This window comes from Lissotriton helveticus, chromosome 3_1 (assembly GCF_964261635.1).
Source record: "Lissotriton helveticus chromosome 3_1, aLisHel1.1, whole genome shotgun sequence".
Lineage (NCBI taxonomy): Eukaryota > Metazoa > Chordata > Amphibia > Caudata > Salamandridae > Lissotriton > Lissotriton helveticus.
In genome coordinates, this window is record NC_136061.1 from 313,812,952 (window position 1) to 313,835,739 (window position 22,788).

General features: G+C 46.5%; 1 protein-coding gene across 2 annotated transcripts in view; it reads right to left on the reverse strand.

Moving 5' to 3' along the window:
- VPS53 (VPS53 subunit of GARP complex) overlaps positions 1-22,788 on the reverse strand; it is a 1,098,026-nt gene that overhangs the window by 261,839 nt on the left and 813,399 nt on the right. For both annotated transcript variants that reach the window (XM_078679873.1, XM_078679872.1), the window contains one exon: positions 8,953-9,195. In XM_078679873.1, the coding sequence (XP_078535999.1) occupies positions 8,953-9,195 (243 nt within the window). The remainder of the gene's footprint in view (positions 1-8,952; positions 9,196-22,788) is intronic.

Sequence of the window (22,788 nt, forward strand, 5' to 3'; positions counted from 1 at the left end):
AAACGCACCCAAGGACCCTTCAGCTGCCGGAACTGCAGCTTCACCAGCATCCAGCCCGCCAACCCACCCAACATGTAAACCAACTTCCTCAGATGTATCCTGCTCAACACCCGCTCCGCCCGCAAACAGGCCGTTGAACTCTGGGTCCTACTCGACACCAACGCCCCAGACGTCGCTTTTCTGACTGGGACCTGGCTGACCCTCTCCTCGGCACCTGACATCGCCATAGCCATCCCGGAAGGCTACAAGAATGACCCGCAAGAACCACAACAACGGAATAGGAGGAGGAATTGCCATCGTCCACAGAAACACTCTAAAAATCTCGACACACGCCGACGACACCCTCAGCACCGCCGAACACCTGCACTTCCAGATCCACACCGACCCCAACACCCCCCTCAGAGGCACCCTCATCTACAGAACCCCGGGCCCGACCGCAGTTCTGCGACTGCATCACCGACCTCGTCAGCACACCCGCCCTCGCCTCCATGGACTACATCCTCGTCAAGGACCTGAACTTCCACCTCGAGAACAACAACAACGCCAACTCCTCCACCCGATTCGACAACCTCTGACTCAGACAACTCGTCACAGCACCCACACACTCCACCGGCCACACGCTTGATCCCATCTTTTCAGCAAGCACCCACGTCTTCTTCGACCGCACCACCGAACTCCACTGGACCGACCCCCGCTGCATCCACTTCACCTTCCGGAAACCCACCACACACCACCGCACCCAGCAGGTGCCTAGCCGCAGCTGGGGCAAGATCACTGAGGACCAGCTAACTGCAACCCTCGCCCAGAAACCACCCGCAGACCCAACCGACCCAGACGCCGCAGCCTCAGACAATGATTCAATGACTGCGCCAACACCCTCGCCGCTCAAGAAACCCCCGAACACCCACACAAGGAAGAGAGCCAGCTGGTTCACCGAAGACCTCCAGGCCTCCAAGCGAACCTGCCAAAAACTAGAAAAAAACTGGACCCGCGAAAGAACACCGGAAAGCTACACAGCCCACAGGAACACCACCCGCCGACACCACCAACTCATCACATCCGCCAAAAGGACCGCCTTCAGAGACCGCCTAGACAACAACGCACACACAGCAAGAGCTCTTCAGCATCGTGAAGGCACTCTCCAACCCCAGCTCCAACACCAACGACATCCCACCGTCACAAGACCTGTGTGACTCGCTGGCCACCTTCTTCCATCGCAAGATCACACCTTTAATGCCGTCACCACCCCGGCAACAGCCCACACCCCCGCACCCACGACCACCACCCGCACGCGCTCCTGGAGCAACATCAACGACACCATCAAGATCATGAACACCATCCACTCCGGATCCCTGGAAGACCTCTGCCCACACCACATCTACAACAAAGCCAGCAGCACCATCGCACCCCACCTCCGAAAAACCTTCAAGATAGCGACCTTCCCGGAGAGCTGGAAGCACGCACAGATCAGCGCTTTACTAAAGAAACCCAAGGCGGACCCCAAGGACCTCAAGAACTTCTGACCCATCTCCCTGCTCCCATTCCCGGCGAAGGTCATCGAAAAGGCCGTCAACAAACAACTCACCAGCTTCCTCGAAGAGAACAACATCCTGGACCCATCCCAGTCAGGGTTCCACAGCAACCACAGCACCGAAACAGCTCTCATCGCCGCCACCGAAATAAGGAACATGCTTGACAACGGAGAAAACGCGGCCCTCATCTTCCTGGACCTGTCAGCCGCTTTCGACACAGTCTGCCACCGCACACTAAGAGCACGACTCACAACGCCGGAATCCAAGAGAAGGCCCTGGACTGGACCTCCTCCTTCCTCTCCGGGAGAACCCAGAGCGTCCGCCTCCCACCCTTCCGCTCCGAAGCCACCGAGATCATCTGCGGCGTACCCCAAGGCTCATCTCTCAACCCAACGTTGTTCAACGTCTACATGGCACCACTCGCCCACGTCACCCGACAGCATGACCTAAACATCATCTCCTACCCCGACGACACCCAGCTGATCCTCTCGGTCACCAAGAACCCCCACATTGCTGAAACCAACCTCCACGAAGGAATGAAGGCCATCGCAGACTGAATGAGGAACAGCCTACTGAAGCTGAACTCGGACAAGACGGAGGTCCTCATCCTCGGCTCCACCCCTTGGCCTGGTACGACTCCTGGTGGCCGACGGCACCAGGAGCACCCCCTACACCCACCAACCACGCACGAAACCTAGGGGTCATCCTCGACTCCACACTCTGCATGACAAAGCAGGTCAACACCGTCTCCTCCTCCTGCCTCAACACCCTCCGCATGCTTCGCAGGATCTTCAAGTGGATCCCCACCGAAACTATAAGGACAGTCACCCAGGCCCTCGTCAGCAGCAGACTGGACTACGGCAACGCACTCTACGCAGGAGCCCTGGCCAAACTCCTGAAACGACTCCAACGCATCCAGAACATCTCCGCACACCTGATCCTCGACCTCCCCAGCCGCAGCCACATCACACCCCACCTGAAACACCTGCACTTGCTCCCCATCAACAAGAGGATAACCTTCAAGCTCCTCACTCACCCACACAAGGCACTCCACGACACCGGACCAGAGTACCTCAACAGACGACTCAGCCTCTACACCCCCGGCTGCCAGCTCCGCCCCGCAGACCACGCCCTCGCCACCATCCCCTGCATCCGAAGAGTGACCACTGGAAGCAGATCATTCTCCCACCTCGCCGCCAAGACGTGGAACACCCTCCCCATCCGCCTACAGCAGACCGAAAATCTTCTAACCTCCAGGAGACTCCTCAAGACCTGGCTTTTCGAACAGTAGCAGCATCCCTCCCCCTAGCTCCTTGAGACCCTCACAGGTATGTAGTGCACTTTACAAATGCTATGATTGATTGATCCGTGCCTCAAGGTATGCATACATCTTTTTACTTTAATAACTCCAAAACTACTGAACAAATTTACACCAAATTACAAAAAGCATTCTTTCTGGAACAAGATCTAGCTTTTTGCTAAATTTGGGTCAATTCTGTTCAGCGGTTCGGACTGTAGTCATGTCTAAAATCTCTATGGGAAATGACATGGGGAAACATGTTTTGGGACCCTCCCTTTTTCTCGGCCACTGCTTCCTGGATCACCCCGAAACGTTCCAGAAAGCAGCTGAAGTGACTGGCAAACTAGTTTTGAATTTTTTTTGAAGATTCGTCTAATGGCCCCAAAGCTATTAGCAAAACACAAAACGCTCTTCCTATGGAAACTAGGTACAGAATATAACTACCTATTGGTTTTTAGCCTGTCCAGTCTACCCTTTCTGCTGCCTACTCAGCCCTCTAGGTGAAGGAATATGCTACTCTTGAGATCTCCCGACTTCCAAAACGTGTACTCCAGTTCTAATAGAACTCTTCGACTAAACAATGTATTTCTTTACAACATTTAGGACTGAGAATTCCCATCACAGCCATACTGTGTATATTTATTTACATTCCTTAGACTCTGCTGTAGAACTTGAGACCTAAACCATACACCGTTATGGTAACTATCTCTGGTCAGCCTTCAGTATTACTTTATCATTCCCGAGATCTGTATGTTGAGAATATAGCTACTGACATTCCTGTTTACTGCCACAGCCCTGGCTCCGTCTTTTGCTACTTTTCACTAATCCAACGTCTTCACTTTTTTTTACGTGGTTTTTATGTATTTCCATCTAGCCAGCTTCAAGTAATGAGAAAAAACATAAATAAAAAAAATCATGAATATGTACATTCTCAGTGGGGGCGTTGGATGAGCCGTACTCATCCACTGGACTGTGCAACTGTCATTAATAGTTTGCTTCCATCTATCACAGCTTACAGCCTGGGGCAATGGGCCACTTCAGCCGCGGGCTCACCCACACCCTGAGTGATGTCGTTATACAACATTACTTGAGCACATCTGCCCAAAAAGGAGTGCATTTAAGAGATGGGACTGGTGGGGCAATCTTTTTTATTGAAATTGCTTTTTTCGTTTCCTTCGGTATCAACTTTTTTTGTTTTATTTGTTTAAGTCAACTTTCTCAAGAATCATCTCAGTGATGTTAAAATTCAAAAGTGTTTCCATATCTGTTACAAATACACCTGCCTTTTAGAAAGCACCCATTATGTTATATTACTATGATAAGCATTGGTCAATTGTTTTTTAAATGTATATATTTTTTTTCTTCTTTTACATTTTTGTAGCGTATGCTTCCAAGAAAAATATTACTGTTGCACCAGTTTGCCAAGGCCAAACTAAAAGCGATAGTCAATGCCAGTTTAGAATCTTGTCTTGCAGAGTTCCCCGACCATCCTATTAGGCTCTTCAAGGTAACAGTGGAATACACCGCAGCATTGCCTGGGTGTCATGGGCCCAGATGCACGCAGGCCCATAGAGATATAACTGGCATGCGCACCCCCTTGGCCCAAAGTCACTATAACTGCTGCACTAATAGCTGCACCCCTGCTAATGGGTCTCTACGTTCTTCTTTCTTTCCTCCTCTCTTCTATAACTCCATCCCTATTCTATTCCCTCATCTCCTTCCACCCTGTCAATCTTTACTCCATGCCCTTTTTCTCTGCCTCATACCGTTCTTTTTCGCTCGTTACCTCCTTCCTCTGTTCTCTCTCTGGCATCCTTATTTTTTGTTCCGTTTCCTTGTCCCAGCAGTTTGTCCTTATCTCCTTCCTCTTTCTCTCCCATCATTATTACATTCGCCAATTCCATCACTTATACCCTCTTGTTTTCATTCATCCCTTTCTTCTCCCTTCCCCATTTTGCTGCTTTCCTCTATCCCACCATACCCTGCCTACCATATTCAAAGAGTAAATATAGAGCCAGGCCGCAGGCACACTCTTTGTTTAAAACACCCTGAGTGGGTGACCTTTAAAATCACTACATCCCCATCCCTCCACCGGGTCCAGGCACTAATGTTCCCACTGCACCACTGATAAGTATTCTCCCCCTAACTGTGCACTGGACTGCCATGAACCTTACATTTCACCTCCTGCTTTTTAGGCTTCGCCTGGCCGTAGCACTGCGCAGCATTGCTCGCGCAGGCGAAATTTAATGTTATCTCAGTATTGGGGACTTGAACCCGCCCCTTCTTCCATTGGCTAGCTCCATAAATGGAGGCTAGCCATTGGAAGACATGGTTGTCAATCACTCTTTCCCCCGTCACGGCGCGATTCGGGGGCGTTTCTGGGTCTTTTTTTAAGTCCCGCCCCTTTCGTCGTCACCTCCTTTCCCCACCATTAACCTCGGCGATTCCGAGTACACCCTTTCACGTTCCCCACGTTTCTTTTCTCACGTTTGCGTAACTCTTCGCATTCGTAACAGATGTCGCAGGATGAATTGAGGGGTCTGAGACCAGCGCGTCACCTCATAGCTGGTAAGACAAACTGTTAAAATTCCCAGCGCTGGCTTCCTTTGCAATCTGCCGAATTCAGTCGCTTGAGGGGAGACTCATTGTTTGTACACTAGAGGTCGGCAACGCAATCAAACATCCCAGTCTCGACTCTCGGACAGAGCCAGCGTTTCACTTTGTCTTTCGGTGGGCCCCCTCCTGCCGGCAAGCGAACATGGATGCCAAGAGTGCAGCCCAAACGCTGGGCCAGTCTCACTACCGGCAGACGGTGGAAGGTCTTTTATGCCGGCGTCTGTGCGGGAATATAACCCGAAGGCATGCGGGGCCCTGTCACTCAGCTCTTTTTTTCGTAGTATTACCTGGCACGAACTCTCACTTTTTTTCACAAGTACCACTACTACCGGGCAGTGCCCTTGTAGTGTAAAACCCTACGCCATGTACTGTGCCAGTTGTGAAGCATTCTGTAGGCTCCACTTGCTGCTGCCAGTTTACAGTGCAGCTAGTAGGCCGCCTAGTCTTTCGAGATGCCACGGGAAATCGCCCCTTTCACTAAGTGGCCGTGGAGTCGCCTACCTCGTAAAGTGTTCTGACTGCATGCTCTTTAAACAGTGTTTGTGCAAGTACTAACAAGCATCCCTTTATCTGTTGTGGTGTTGAAGAAACAGGCGAGTTGTTTTCTAGAGATTAGGTGAGAAGTGTATCCCTTAGGCGCCCTTCTCTGCACTCGACCTCTGGGGCCTGGCTCGATCGAATACTTCAGGGGCCTGACACCCTCGGCTGGCGTAGGGTTTGTTTCTCGATGGTGGCTTGCGCCGTGATCAAACTATATTTTAGGGGGAAAAAAGTTGAAAAATTCAGTTCGCTGTTATTGTGTTTCACTTTCAACCTGATTCCGCTTTCTGCATAAGTGAGATGGAATCCACTGGGCCTGTCGCTTCTGCGAGCAATGGGGGAGGTGAACGGGTGTTGAGAAAAAGGAGAGAGGGGGATTGAGGGAACCAATGAGAGGCGGCCTGGAGAACACTGCATCACACCCCTGTCCCGGAGGAATGGACATTTCCTCAGAAAAAAAAGTCTGCCCAGTGTGAACGAACGCGCGAGTCGGATGTCTGCACCAGGCCTTTATATTTGTTTTTCTTGTGTCTATTCTTTTGAATAAGACTTTTTGCCAGCTTCTTCGCCTTACAGTAAATTGTTCTGGGTGAATGAGCTATAGTGTCTGGCTTAGAAATATTTTTCTGCCAACCACCCAGAGTGTAGGATGGTTGGGCCGTATGCGAGCTGACGTTTGTGCCTACGGCCGACAAACACTCGTGGCCCGAGGGCAGTGCGAGAACCAGACGCTGCCTCCCCCCCTCGTTGCTTGTGTGTGTGAGCTCCTCACCCCCACTCGTTGCTTGTGTGTGTGAGCTCCTCACCCTCCCCCCCCTCGTTGCTTGTGTGCGTGAGCTCCTCACCCTCCCCTCGTTGCTTGTATGCGTGAGCTCCTCACCCTCCCCCCCCCTCGTTGCTTGTGTGTGTGAGCTCCTCCCCCCTCCCCCCACTGTATTTGGGTGCTAATCTGGTACAAATACGAAGTGTCTTTTGCAGACTCTGCTGTTTATGTGGTAAAATGGCAACATAATACTGGCGCAGTGTTCCGCTGAATGTCCTATCTTGCTGCATTATTTTGCCACATGTCACATAATTTTGTACTCCATTCGTGGATGATACCTTTATATATGCATACATTCTCTGACATGTAATGCAACAGGAGGAGCTTTACTGTATTGATTAGTTGCAGGACATAAGACCTTAGCCGGTCTACGGCTGAAAAAAAAGGGCAAATTTTTAGCTATCGTGTGCCTCAGCTGTCCGACACTATCTTGTGTCCCTTCAGTGATATTATAGGACGAAAAAAAACAAATGTGTTTTACTTGTATACCAAACCCATTTTTTTACACTTCAAGTAGGTTTTTAAAGCATCTCGCCTCTTGGTCAAGTTGATATTTTATAACATTTGAGAGCCCTGGTTTATAAAATATGTTAACTCCTCACCAAATTAACATTTTGTTGCTTTTAGCTCAACAAATATTACAGATCTTATTTGGCACATTTTATATATATTTACGGGTTCTAACTGTACCGTTTTCATGAAAGTATTATCTCCTTTTGAGGAAATACTAATGACATTTGACCTGTTTGTAAAAAATGCTTAAAATGTGATTTTTTTTGTTTCTAAGGGCCCCTATTTCTGTAGAGACTAGATTGCCGAGTAAGGTGGAAATTGTGATAGGTCAAGGATGACCCATCTTAGTTGAGGGAAATCCGTGAGAATAAGCTACTGGTCTCCAGGTGGCAAAGCCGGAGATGTAGCCATTAGGGCATATATCCTCCTTTGTCTAAAGCTTTTAGCAACATAATCAAGATGCATTATTTGTAATGTCTCCTGTTAGTGCACAACATAAACATTGCAGCCCTCTCTTCTGACATTTCTGCCCCCTCATTATATCTTCCCCTGCTCCTTAAAACAAACTCCCAAGATAACAAGCAATGCAATAGGTCTCGCATTAGGAAAGTTTGAGCTGTTGGTATTGTAAATGACAAATTTTTTATTTATGTGTTGGTTTTGAAAATAGGGAAATTAATAGCTTTGTCATTTACAATGCCAATAGTTATAACTTTCGCAAATGTGACACCTACAGCCTTTGTAATGCAATATGTGTTGTATTTACGTGACTTAGATGTATTGATATTACAATTAACAATTGTTTTTGTTTTTTTAAATAATTAATACTTAACTAAAAGTTATTGTAATTTATAATGGCAATAGCTTAAACTTTTGTAAATAACTTTTGTGAAGATTATGTTCAATGTATTTTATTGTGACGAAAATCCAAGAACAGAAGTGAAATATTAACATTTTTTTGTGACATCTGTAATAAAGCTTGAAACATTGAGAGAACATATTTGAACCAGTTGTTGTTGAATGGTTGCACTGATTGATGCTGTGGTGGCGCTGAGTGATGCTGTGGTAGCGCATAGTGAGGTTGTGGTGCCCCTGAGTGATGCTGTGGTGCCCCTGAGTGATGCTGTGGTTGTGCTGAGTGATGCTGTGGTGAAACTATAGACACACAAATAAAAATGTTGTCATTTACAATGCCAATAGCTCTAACTTTGGCAAAGGTGAAACCGTTGCATTGTAAATGCTTGTTTACTTGCTGAAGGCTTGCAACTCATACATATCATCAGCACATAAACAAAACGGGCTTTGTGGATTCTCTGTAACGCCACTGATGGGCACTGGTTTAATACCTCCTGCACTCAGCAGTGGCACGACGGTACCTAGGAGTGGTAGAAAGGTATGGATGGAGTTTTATCAAGCTCCTCCCCCCAACCTTCCCCCATGATACTTGAAGGAGGTCCAGTGCTGGCATGCTCCTGGAAGATATCCAATCGTACCTCTTCCTCGCATTTCAGATTTACAGCTTCAAAACGCTCCCTGTGGAGAGTATCACTTCTGCACATGTGTTAGTTAGAACCCTTCCCATGATCTTGCACTGGAGCAATTCTCGTCAATATTCTGTAAGGACTCACTTGGGCAGGTTTCCGGAGAGTATTTTCCAGGCATATTCGCGCAGGTACTTCTGAAAGATGGTGGAAAGGGCGATCATGGGCTCCCCGGTGCTGAGCTGGGAGCACTGCACCATGCACTTCTTGTAGTACACAAAGAGGTCGGCGCAGCTTGGCAGCACAGCTCCGCCTTCATCCGTATTCGATCTCGGGGGACCCTGAGCCTTGAAGTCCGCAACAAATCTATCAATGAGTTCACCAAGGTTCCTAATGTGAAAAATAAGCATAACACGTTAGAACACGAAAAAAACAACCATTTACATTTAAACAAAACTGCACATTATGTCAACTCCCAAAAAAAGACTGATACTTCAATTAGTAACTCCGCATCAAAAGCAATGGCCTACACATTGATTCCAATTCCACTTACACATTTGAGATGCAATATATATAGGCACAGACAATGCAGCAGACTGAGAGGGAGACGAAGTCAGGCCCAAACGAAGTCCAGAGTGTCCAGATGGTTGAAGTGCAGAGGTTTCAGTTCTGGATCTTGTCTACAGTGAATCTAGAGTCCTACAACCAGGTAAGCCCTTAAGTACCCACGGGAGAGGATTTGAAAGATCCAGAGGAGGGTCAGGATAGGGGGGAGGTTACTCCCATGCCCTTTCTCCAGTTTCGCGGCAGAGCGGGAGCCAACGGCTCCCATGACTGGTTTGAACTGGACTATGCACAGGGACACCAAATGTGCCCCTCATGCAGACTTTCAGGCGCTGGCAAGCGCACCCACCCAGCCCTAATATACTATATAATGTCTGGCTCCCTGTGACAGGATGCCTATTGTTCTGCCTTCTCCTGCACGAGCTTGGCTCAGCAGCAGAAGGGCAGAAATGGGTCTCTGGTTGGCAGCAACCATTTTGTGCTGTCCGGGATTAGAAGGCCTGTACCGGGAACACCAGGAGCCCCACGAAGGGTGCTTCGGATGGGTGGAATCATACCTCCCACACTGGTAACCGGTGTGGGAATATGATTCCAACATGTTTGACACCAAACATGATAGGGTTCATTGCAGCCGTTTTCGAGATGGTCATCATGCAGTCGCATAATGCCCCTCTATATTAGTATATAGCTACTTCACTGACAACCTGTGAGAATGGACTCCGTAGGCTGCAGGGGTGTCCTGCTCATGCAGGGGCACCCTCTCACTTAGAACCACGCACCCTGCCTTCAGGTTTGTAAATGCCTGCTATAGGGGTGACTTATAGGTTTTAAGTGCAGTGACCCTTAGATATAGTAAACCCATATCTTTAGTAAGTGGTGTATGCACCAACTTACACAGGATGCAATGGCAGGCCTGTGGTTCCCTTTTGCATGGCCTCTCATCGGTGGCATAATACATGCTTGAGCCCATGGGAGGCCTCTGGGGTACCTATGCCCTGGGTACATGGGTACATATACTAGGGACTGACAAGGGTACCCCAGTATCCAATCTGGAGTGTACCGTAAGCACATAACATAACAGTTTAGGGAGAAAGCAGATAGACTGGGGTCCTGATTAGCAGGATCCCATTCAGACTAGTCAAAATCCAGCTTAGCACCAGGCAAACAGTGGGGGTACACATGCAGAAGGATCCTACCTTCCTACATATATGTATCTAGATATAGATCTCTATATATGTCTCTCATATATATATATATATATATATATATATATATATATAAATATATCTATATCTCTATATATATATATATATATATAGATATAGATATAAAGCCAAAAAGCTGTGATAGATCTTACCGCGTTGCTCTTTTACGATGTTCAGCAATCTGGTAAAAACCTATGTACGGTTAAACATTGCAATATCAAATGTATATCACAGCTCAGAAGCAGGTGAAGTACTCAACATTTAAACACTTGTGCACCACAGTTCTTCCGCAGTAACTTTTCACCGGTTCACAGCTCACCACAATTTACAGTATATTGCAAGGCTTAGTCTATATATGTGCGTGTATATATATTACATGGAAGCCCATTTCCAGTCTTCTTAATACGGTCTAGTTATGACTTCAGTTGTTGACTGTAACAAGAAAAATAAATAACTCCTCTACTGTAATAACTTATCATAGTTGAGTTGTGACATCACAACACCAGGTGCAAGAACCAGTGCTCAGGAGTGAAAGGGAGGTCACAAAGCAGATTTTCAGCAACTGTTTGTACAATGAAATGAAGAACTATTTTTACAGCTTTTCGCAACAATATTTTCTTAAAATGAATCATCATTAGCATTAAGGATACATTTGTGGTAGAAATATTTATTTTTTGCACAGCTACATTCTGAACTATGGCTGTACTCACAAAGCAACTTACATCAAACTATACGTTGTTGCAACTGATTACAAGCTGCATAGTGGTGTGTTTAATTTTACACTACAGATTAAGCATTTATTCTACAAATCTGTAATTAGACTAACCAGACAGTACTCTATTTGTGGTTGGATTCTTAAAATCGGCTTTGAGATTGAGGAAGAGTTTTCTAAACTAATTGGTTATATACTGTGGCCACTGTTTTAACTGGTAAAATTTTATTTCAGCTTTTTACATAAACTGTATGGGTATCAGGTTCTTACTAGGCTTATACCAATATTTTACGATTCTTTTTAAATACATGTTTAGCATTAATGTACTTGAGTCTTAAAACTGTCACTTTTTATCTTTGTAAGGCTGCTTTTATGGTTTTCTTTTGCAAAACCGAATAAAGTATTTTTTTTTCGACTAACTCCTTCATATGAAAGAGCACGACACAAAGGATTTAAGATTTTTGAACCAATGGTAATGGTGGGACCATGCATTATAAGGAATAAAATACCCTCTACTGCACGTTAAGAAACTTCCTGAGATGGAGAGCATTTTGTAGCTATACAGAGCCTCAGGAAGGAACAACAGTGGCACAAAGTAATGAAATCACTTTAAACTTCAATTAAACTTGTATCTAAATGTTTAGTATGCAACTGAAAGCAACAGGGCTTCAGCCGACTTCAACTTAAATACAGAGAACTAAAGAGGGATATACACACAGTGCTGCTCCCTGTGGTGGGGACCCTACGTTCCCCTCTCGCTAGCACTTTGACATACTACCAGTTTGAGCACACAAGACTCTCTCAAAAAGAAGCTGGAGAGTGTTGTACTCACAGGAGCCAGTGCTCCTGTTCTAAAATGCCGATGAACTGATCTGCCGCTCAGGAACTATGCTGTGCTTTCACCAACCTGCATTTACATTTTTATATAGCACAAACATTAACCAAAGGTGCCAGGGCGCCTAACGGTAGACATGTCATTAAAAGGACTGTTACAGAGAGTTCAAGAATTACCAAATATAGTTACATAAACTCTTGAATTACAAAATTGTAAATCATTCTAGTAAAAGGAAAGAAGTTATACAGTAGGTATACACAGCAGTGAAATATCTGTAAGCACCTGCCGGAGTGGAATTAGTATAGTTCTGGGCCAAGAGGCGAGTGAACATGTTCTCAAATGAGGGGATTAGCAGCAAGGACTTAGTTAAAATACTGTTGAAGGAGGGGGGCTTTCAGTTCTGTTTTGAAGGTCCCCAGCGAGCTGGTAGTGCGAAGGTTTGGAGGAACTAAGTTCTAAATTCTGGCTGTACTGCCCGAGAAGGAGTGTGCCAGGAGTTGTTCCTTTTTAAAAGGTTGGGAGTTGTAGCAGCAATGATTCAGCATTTCACCATGGTCCACACCACCTGCAAGCTCGAGTTTGGTTACCAGGCAACGAGGAGTGGCTGTGTGTAGGGCCTTATGGGTGATGCAAGCCCTGGCTTCATCAGAGACCAGCATAGGTGTGGTGTGGTCATACTTTTTGCCCCTTAGAAAAAGTGTGCTGCCGAGTGTAACTACTTCGGGAAGGGGGGAGGGAGGATGGCTTTTGGGGATACCAGTTAAGAGAGACGGATGCACAGAAGAGGATGGGGATGCATTGCTAGAAGCACCTATGCCATGGCACTGGCCGAATGTGGTACCCATTAGACATGTTTTTGTGTCTTTTCTTATCTTTGTTTCTGACTGCCTTGTCTCCGCATTCACTCAAATTCCTGAACACTCACTATCTTACTTCCGCTCTTCAGTTACTGACTTCCCGTGGTTTCCAGTGATTGTTTATTGTGTATTTGTACTTTATCGCACTGCTCTTCTGCTGAGCCACAGCCTGCCCTCCACGCGGAAGGAGACGTGTTCTGAGGCGTCCTCCTCACACACACAAAGCTCGCAGAGGTGGAACAGACCGCGTGGCAGTGCGCATCTGCTGAATTCATCTTTCAATGTTAAACGAGTCCCCGCCTCAGCCCTCAACGTGTGAGCCATTTGGAACGAAGCGCAGGCTTGACAAAAGAAGCACAGTGCACAGAAAGAGGAGTTTATAGGCCTCTTTCACCTTCCAAATTCCTACTTTCCACGGAGACACCTTTCATTCATTGCGGTATGTTTATTTTTACTGGGGCATTCTCAGGGCTTTAAGTGGGATGAAAAAACTGGGGGGTCTCTCCAAGGGGCGTGGCCAGTGTAATTAGGGGCGTGGCTTTACAAATCTTACGCTAAAAATCTGCGTTTAGCATAGTGTGCAGCCCGACTTGCATTTTGCTGTTTCTGTCATTGCATCCAGATATGTGATACAACAAGTAACATCATACCTACAACAAGGCAGGACTATTGGCTTTGTCAATGGTTATTAGTTGCATAAGATAAATAAGCTGCAACTATGGCTTGCCTTGTTATATATAATATTGAAAAAACTTCCAATTAAAGCCCTGGTGACCCTATCACAATGTTGCTGCTCCTGAGTTTCAGAAAGAGAAGGGAAATCCAGAAAGAAAATGACTCTTGAAAGGATTTCCCTTCCCCCACAACTCTCAGCTGCCATGACATCATGCCGTAACTTCTTCTAGTGAGAAGAGAGCAGTGTGAGCAGAGCACAACGATGTGCCTGCTGTCTCGAAACGGGTCTCTATCGGCTCTGTTTTGTGCCCTGGTGCTTTTTTCCAGACTGCAGTGACAGCAAACTGCTGTCACTGCAGTCGGGGGAAAAAACGGACCGCCTGGGCTCAAAACAGAGCCCGATAGAGACCCGTTTCGAGGCACCCTTAAAAAAACTGCCGGTGCTCAGACCCCTAGAGACCCGGCCCACTTAAAGCCCTGCATTCTTTTGGTTTCACAGGCTTCTTCGGCATTCCCTTCTCCTGGCTCAAAGGAGGCAGGAATAAGATCCAGCAGCTACACAAACATCCCCTCCGATGAAGAGGGTTCCAACAGGAAGACTCCGAGTCCTTCCTCATACCAAGGAGAGCAGGCTGTCAGGAACAATCAAGGAGTGAAGGAAGCAAACCGCGCCGGACCTGCCTCACCAGAGGTACTACAGGGTCTACAAGCACCTCATGGTAAAGGCAGCTGCACAGCACCGGGAACTATCGACCCAACTTATTCAAAGATACTTCCGAACTCGCCATCCCCAGATGCCAAATAAAAATAATAAAATACAAAGAATACAGAAAAGATACTAAGGGCGCAACTGAACCTCAAGAAGCTTCTCATACTCCTCATTCTCCAACCCCTCCATTGTCATCCTATGGAGCAAAGAAACACTCTAAGGCCTTGTAGATTATATCTTCGCATTGAGGGTTAAATTACCTAAGAAAGCAGGCAACTCAGTATACCATATTCAAAGCTCCACCCCCCACGGCAATGCCAACCTAACCACGCCGAGGAGATTAAAAAGAACAAACTTTATTAAAAGATTTAGGGCTGGATGTAGGTAATTTGGATTTACCGATTCATAAATGCAGAATTTTACCGATTCGGTATTTATGAATCGGTAAATCCAATGTAGGTAAAAATTCAGTAAAAAATACCGAATCGGTAGGATTCAGTATTTACTGATTCGGTATTTGCCATTGATTCCTATGGGCCTGTAGGCCCAAAGGAATGAATGTCAACCGATTCGGCAAAATTACCGAATTGTCAAGGGGGACAGCGTGTCACTTTGACACCCTGTTGCACCCCTGAAATGTATGTGTGCCACATGGCACAGGTGTACTTCACAGATGTGCATGTATACAGGAATTCGTTATTTACCATGAAATGCAGGTGTACTGCACAGATGTGCATGTATACAGGAATTCGTTATTTACCATGAAATAGTATTTCATGGTAAATAACGAATTCTTAAGGGCCTGTGGCACAGTTTTCAATGCCACCTACATCAAGATTTACCGATTCGGTAAATTTACCGATTCGGTTTTTTACAGAATTGGTAAATTTAAGGCCCCCTACATCTTAAACACCAAATACCGGTCGGTAACGGCCAAAATTCGGTATTTTTGGCCATTACCGACCGGTATTTGGTTACCTACATCGGGCCCTTAGAAGACTATGAATGCAGAGGCAATTGGTGGTAATGCCCGACCATGTAAATAAAGATATTGCATTGCCCTGTATTTACCAAATTACTTCCGAGTTCTTAGTTTCATAACTGGAATGGGTGATAATGTAGCAATACAACATTCATTACTCAGCTCCATTAAGAGCACCTTGGAATAGTGTGCTTTTCTCCTGCACAAATTCTTGCCAAAATTTGTGAGGAAAAAGTGTGCTAATTAAACACAAGTTAAAATTCAGTTTCAAACGCATACTCCTGTTTTAGAGTCCAAATCGGTATTTGCGCAGTATTTAGAATGAAGCCTTAGCTGTGATGGGGAATTATGTACAAAAATATGGATCTTACCCTCCGGTCACAGGAGTGCTACCAATTGTCTAGTAACTACATAGTCCTAAACCTTCTCTGCCCCTACCCCCGAATTGTCTGGGCCTTGTCTTCTAGCACTGGATCTTTTATAGAGTCACATTCTTGAATTATTCACCATAATTCAGGTGGAAGTAGCACAGTAAGGTTAACACAGCAGTATGATATTACAACTTGCCAGAAGGACCTTACACAAGTGTTATTTTAGTAACAGACTCATCTCATTGAAAAAATAGAGATTTCCAGCCTCTAAGGTGAGATGCCGAGAACGTCTTCCCTTCTCGGAGTCATCTCACTGCAGAACTTTAGATCTTTAAAACGAATAAGACAACTTTTTTCTCAGACCTTTATAACTACACTAAATATGCTTTCTTTGGGTGGTTTGAATGGCATTGCCTCTGCAAACCCTGGATTTTGATTATTTCTGGAGTATGGAATACCAAAACATTGAATGGTCTAGATAGCAGGCTCCTCAGGTGGTTTAAACAGTCTAAAGGCAAAGATATCCCTCATTTGGGGATCAGTCTCTTCTGTGTGCCCTTCCAAAAGAGGAAAAGAAAGCATGTAGCAAATGTAAATCCTCTAACGCTCTTAAAACACTTCCTTGGCAGATTAATTGGTTTCTACCTCGTACAAGCCTCCAACTAAAATGCATAAAAAAGCTCTTAAAAATCTCAGAAAAAATTCATTGCCACTGAAAGTGCCTCCTAATCAGTTTTCATGCAACACAAGAAACAGATGTTCTCCTCTTTGATACCTCCATCGACAACTATTCCATCAATGATACCACTGATGTCAAAGATTACATTATTGAAGACACAAACAACTGTCCCCGTAGGCGAAGCTTACCCAATGACACAAATGTTTCTGACAATGATTGTACCGGGGATGATCCCTTCAACGAGAGACTCATCAACTGCAATCCAGTCAACTGTGGAGCAGGGTACACTGCATCACGGTTCATGGGTACCCTAGAGTCTAATAGTCCATAGGTTCAATTTTGGACAGTTAGACTAAAGCTTTGAGAGTAGTTGCCAAATTAAATTTCTTCCTATGTACCTAAAGAAGATGTCTCTGGGTCTTCACAAACTGGCGACAAGGATGGTGCAGTGCACTGATCAGTGGTGGATTGCACTGTTCTCTAAGAAGATTGGTACCTTCTTACCAGCCACATTCAGGTTATGCCCAACCAGTAAAGGAAAATTAACTACAAGAGCGGAATTTGACTTGCGATGTGCTGAAGCCTTTTTCGATAATTTTGACATCTCTCGTATGAATTTATAGGCAGCAATTTTATGTCATTGGGAAGCTGAACTGAGCATTCCTAATTGCTGTAATCGAGAATAGTGTGTCATGGTAATGCGCACATTTGATGTAATGAATGAATGCATTCATAGAGGGAGTCTACAAAATAGCTAGAATATAGCTGATTTTGTGTGTGGTTGGGGTGGAATAGAAAAAAGTGCAGAGTAAGTAGGCTTATTTTTTTATATAAATATAAAAATGGCACCAGCAAAAGGTTCGCCGTGCTAGTATCAGAGTCTTCACAGCTTCCAGGAACAATTTATTTATTTATTTGAAGAGTTTTAAATAGCGCTGGCTAGACCCAGAGGTATCGGAGCGCTTTACATGCGGTAGAACAGTGTTAAATAATTAGATCAGTTGCTGGCAAGTAGCATAACATGGAAAAGAAAACAGTGAAACATAATTACATGAGTTACTACAACATAGCATAACATAGAAAAAAAAAGTCATATGGGGCATAGACGGTAGTGTGGATGGCTGGATGGCCGCGGGCGGGGGGAGATCAAAGATGGCGGCGCTGAGTGAGAAAGGGAGGTATGGGCTGTCCTGCGGGACGCTGAGCCAGGACCATATCACCGTCCTGCACGTCAAGCTCACCGAGACTGCCTTCAGGTCGCTCTATAACTACCAGAACACCAAGAATGTAGCACCTGCACGGCCAACAATCCAATTTCAAGGCCTCCAAGGATACAGTTAAAGAGATTCAGCAGAGCCAGTCTCTATTGCGGTCCTTCTCTAAGGCTAGAAGGGGCAGTGCGGAGAAGAACCGGGTATCAAATTGTAACCAATGCTACAGAACTGGGAGGACACTGACTGAGGCCATTGCATGGCCATGGGAGAGGAGCTAATGGAGCAAAACTTCCTCCACCTACCAGGGTCCTACAAGTCCTTTTTACAGCTAAAGTATGCACATGAATGAGCAAGAGTTGCGTCTCGGCTCCCGGACCACACGCGCTTACTGTGACGAGCAGTGCGGCCACAGGCATCCGGAACCGCCGCAAAACAGAGCGCGTAGCGTGGGAAGATGTGAGGCGCCCACTGATGAGGTTTTTGTGGTTTAATCGCCGCGGGAACTGAGTGGTTTTTGCCATTGCTACCGCGGAGAGGGAGCGCGCGCCTCGCAAAATGGCGGCGCGCTGTCCGCGATACAGCCACCCTCACTAGATCGCTTTGAGAAGTCTTAGGAAGGAAGCACTGACGGCAATCGCCTTGCTAAGCAAGGCACAGGCCGAGCAGGGTGCGCTAGCTGCAACGAAAGCGCCCTCTGATACCGTCAGAGCGCTGCATTCCCCACCCCTGCTTGACCCTAAGATGTCGGCCGCTTTTCACCGAACGGCGCCGAACTTTGTATTCCGCATCTCGTGCTGCAATGCGGCGAGTGATTTCCGTGTTGGGGGGGGCTAGTCTGAGGTAATCCGTGCCTCTCTTATTCATACACGCCTCATGCTGCAGGTAAACTAGGGAGTGGAGTGTAGGCCGGGGGCTAAAATCCGAGCACGGACTGTCCGACCCGCCCTCCGTCCTGGACCAGGGAACACACACGGATACCACACTGCAGACTGGACCCTGCTCAAAAGCCTCGAGGGGGAGGGGCACATGGGCACCCCTCATCATCACCACCATAGGGTCTACCGAAGGTACAGTCTCGCGCCCGCCGAGGAAGCTGCCCGGAAGGGAAGTTAGCTCGGAGCCTTGAGGGATCCACATCCCAAGTCCCGGTCCCGAGATGGGGGACCGGGTGAAGACTGGCACTGTGAAGGCGGGGCTCTCGTGAGGAGAAAAGACCGGGGAAGGATAAACTGCCCCCAGAGCCGGTGAGTGAGGGCTCAAGGGGACGGGGTGGTTCCGGTCAAGGGACAGATTCCGAGCAGGCCCGCCACGAGAGCGGGCCGCTCCACCGTTGGTTATCCCCCGCTTACCCGGGCCCCGAGGAGCCCATTCGTTCATTGTGCATGGGGGCGTAGTTGGTGACGGAGCCCCCGGAGGCTCCAACGTGGGGTACATTCGCTTTTCCAACGATGGCACTATTTTCGTATGGCTGGCCCAGAGGGGCCCATGATTTTCTCCCGCAGTTGCCCCAGCCTCAGGCACACTTCATTTAAAAAAGCGCTAGTGCACTCCACGTTCTTGGGAGCATCATTTGTTCTACAGAGCCCAGGTGGCTCCAACGTTTGGCGACATTATTGTCAGAGCCAGATGGCTCCTGCGTTTTAATAATTATTTACTGAGCCCAGAGTGGCTCCAACAAAGGGGGACACATTTGTCCTGAGGGCCAGTGAGAGCCCATGCTGCATTTACGCTTTCACAGCTGCCCAGCAAGTAGTGGTCAGCTGCACCGTTTAGGTTCTTCATTATTTTAGGGGACATGTCTTTTTACTCCAGGAGTGAGACGCACTCTTTTGCCCCATCCCTACCTTGGCCTGCACAGCTGCGCAGCACTTAGTGCCAGCTGCAACGTTTAGGCCCTTCATTGAAGATTCCCGAGCTGCCCGGCAAGTAGTGGGCAGCTGCCACGTTTAGGTGTGTGCCAAGTGCGCCCCCCCCCGTGACCGTCGCTGCATTGGCAGCGGGCCCTGACTTTTTGTACAGAGGGTATTTGAGCCCCTTATAGATGGCCAGTTGGCCCAGGGGATTATTAGGTTTGTAAGGCGCAAGGCCCTAGTGTACTTTTTATAGGTGCTAGGAAATGTAATGTTTGTAGTGTGATTTATGCACCTTGATTTATGCTTATAGATGTGCTTTTATGCTTACTAGGTTTTACCTACTGTCTTATGTTTTCTACTGTGGTCTAGGTTTGATTTATTCCCTACTGCAGGTTATGTTACTAAGTTTGTTTATTTCCTAATGCAAGTAATGTTTAGGAGTTGTGGTCTACTAGATTTAGGCTTATGAGGTTGGTGCAGAATAGAGTTCTCGCATTATGTGCTACTGTGCCTGTTCTTTGATGTAATTATGTACGCGAGGAGCTTGTATGCTCGATGGGGCTGGATAACGGGAGGGCTCCCTGATTATTGCAGAATGACTCTATACACGCCACGCCAGACCGGCCACTCACCCCCTCTGAAGACATGCGGACACTGGCCCTGTCCTCCTGCCGCTTCACGGCATAGATTGCACCCCCTATGCTCTGTGAATTTTGGGGACCGACTGAACTTAACACCAAGGTCTCAACCCCCCTGCCTGACATCAAGTTGGCAGCCTCAGTTGTTGGTCTCACCACGATGCTCTAATGCTCCCGGACAATAGAACTGGTCAGCGTCCTGAGCTTAACCACATCCCTCACCTGACCTTGATCCTGCTCTCCCTCCTGGACATGTACTCTGAACCTTCCCTCGAATGTAGAGACCCTGCTATTTGTCCGATGTCCGGTGGAGCTACCTGTTAGCTGAAGAGGCCATCACCTACCCAGCCGGATTTTAGGCAAACTTTCCTTCATCTCTCTGTTGTTTCCCCCTCCTACCCTTTCACCCAACCCCCTTGCCCCTCTATGCTCCCTTCTTCTCGCCCTCTTCCCCTTTATAAAAAATAATGTTTTTCTGTTGAGACCTAGCCATTTGACCGATGCCCGGTGGACCTTCCTGATAGCTGAAGAGGAGATGGGGTGATGATTCCCTCTCGACCGTCACCTACCCAGCGGACCTTGAACAAACATTCCCTTCGTCTCTCCGCTGTATCTATACACTACCCCTTTTGCTCTCACCCCCTTTCCATTCCTCGCCCCATTTTCCTTTTCTTCTATGCTCCTAAAAAAAAAGTTCTGGTATCTTTTGTAACTATTTCCCCCTCGTCTCTATGTCCTGTCTTCCTCCTACCCCTTTACCCTATCCCCTTACCCTTCCTGCTCCATTCACCTGGTCCCCTATATACTTGAAATGCTTTTCTTGATACTTACGTAACTTTTAACTGATGTAATTTGCAACATTATTGTCCCTCATGTAAAGCGCTCTGATTCCATCGGGTATAGCCAGCGCTATATAATAACTCATTAATTAAATGTGTTCCCATTTAGTACTGTTTCTTCCTTTGTCTACCTCCCTAGCTCCTAGATCCTATCCTCTCTCCCCTGAATCTCTCACCTTGCCTGCTAGTCTGCCTAGCCCCCTGTCCTTTGTGCCCTTTGACTAAGCACTCCTTCTCCCCTTGTTGGGGAAAGAGCCAATATTTATACTCTGGAGTCTCAGCGTACCCCCTGAGAGAGTCCACTGCGCCAAGGGAGCCACTCACAGCTGAGGTATGGTATGGCACCCCTTGCCAAAGCACTCCCTCTCTCCTTTGTGGGGAAGGATCCAGTATGTAGACCCTCTGAGAGAGTCCACTGCGTAAAGGGAGCCTCCCTTAACAGAGATAGGGAAGTGATACCACTTCCCCCGGGATCACAGCTTACTGGACTTTGGACGTTGCTTTGACTCGTCTACCAGTTTGTGTCCCCGTCGCCCTTCCCCCCCCTCTTTCCATGCGATGTCCTTCACCCTCCCCTCCTCTTTCCCGCCTTCATTACCGGTCTACTTCCCCAGCTCCTTCCCCCTCCCCTGAACCTTTCCCCTTGCTTGCTTTTCTCCTTTCGTATTTGTGCTTATTGTTTATCTTGACCTTGTAGCCATGCTCTAATAACTGTGTAACCTTTGTAATTATGTAACCTGTAACTATGATCTGATGCTCATGTAAAGCACTCTGATACCTCTGGGTCTAGCCTGCGCTATATATAACCTTTAATATTAAAAAAACAAATAAAAAAAAAGATTCACACACCTGAAATTACAGAGTGTGGATAAGAAGAAGAAAACAACCATTTAATAGGTGAAGGGCACTTTAGGCACACAAAAGTATACAAGTCATTCAGGAGTGGGGAAAAGTTGACTATTGAAAACGATTGTGTGCTAAGAGATAAAGGAATAATTAATAATAATTGACTATGGAAAACGATTGTGTGCTAAGAGATAAAGGAATAATTAATCATAATAATTGACTATGGAAAACGATTGTGTGCTAAGAGATAAAGGAATAATTAATAATAATAAACACTGAGTTACTTGAGTCTGGATGACAGTGAACAATGATGAAGAAAGCGACAGCACCACCATTACTTTTACAAGACTTGGGTAAGCCGCAAATGAAGTAGAGAACATGGGTGACCATTTGAGACTGAAGGACTGAAATTTAAATCCGAGAGGAAAAGACTATTAATGATTTCTTTTTTGGGTGCAGAATGTCAGAAATTATTTGATAATTTACTGGACTATATGCAAGAGGAAGAGGAGTTGTATGAGTTCCAGATTGTGCGCAAATGGAGCTGTGTTCTGAAGGATAAAAGAATGTGGTAGTTTAGTTCACAGACAGATTTTTCACAAGATCAGAGGTTCAAGAGGAGTCTGTAGAGGACTACATTACAGCCTTGACGGTTTTAAACAAGGATTATTAATTTGAAAGTTTTTAAAAGGTCAACTAATAAGAGATCAATTATTAGTGTGTGGAAACTGAATAAACGACCAAGAACAGTTATTAGCTTGTAAAAACCGTACTCTGGAGAAAGCCATTGTGAAAAGAGAAAGTGAGTAAGCTTCTCAAGAGGGAGGTGGTCATGGGATAAAGGAGTACTGCAGCAACTGTGGGAGGTAAAGAGGATAGTCATTAGGTGGTGAGGGGAAAAAGATATCGACAGAGCAAGTGATGATACTAGTGGGAGAAAAGAGGTCAAACGTAGAGTTACAAACTACAGGTGTTACTAATGGTACCATATTCGTACATCTAAG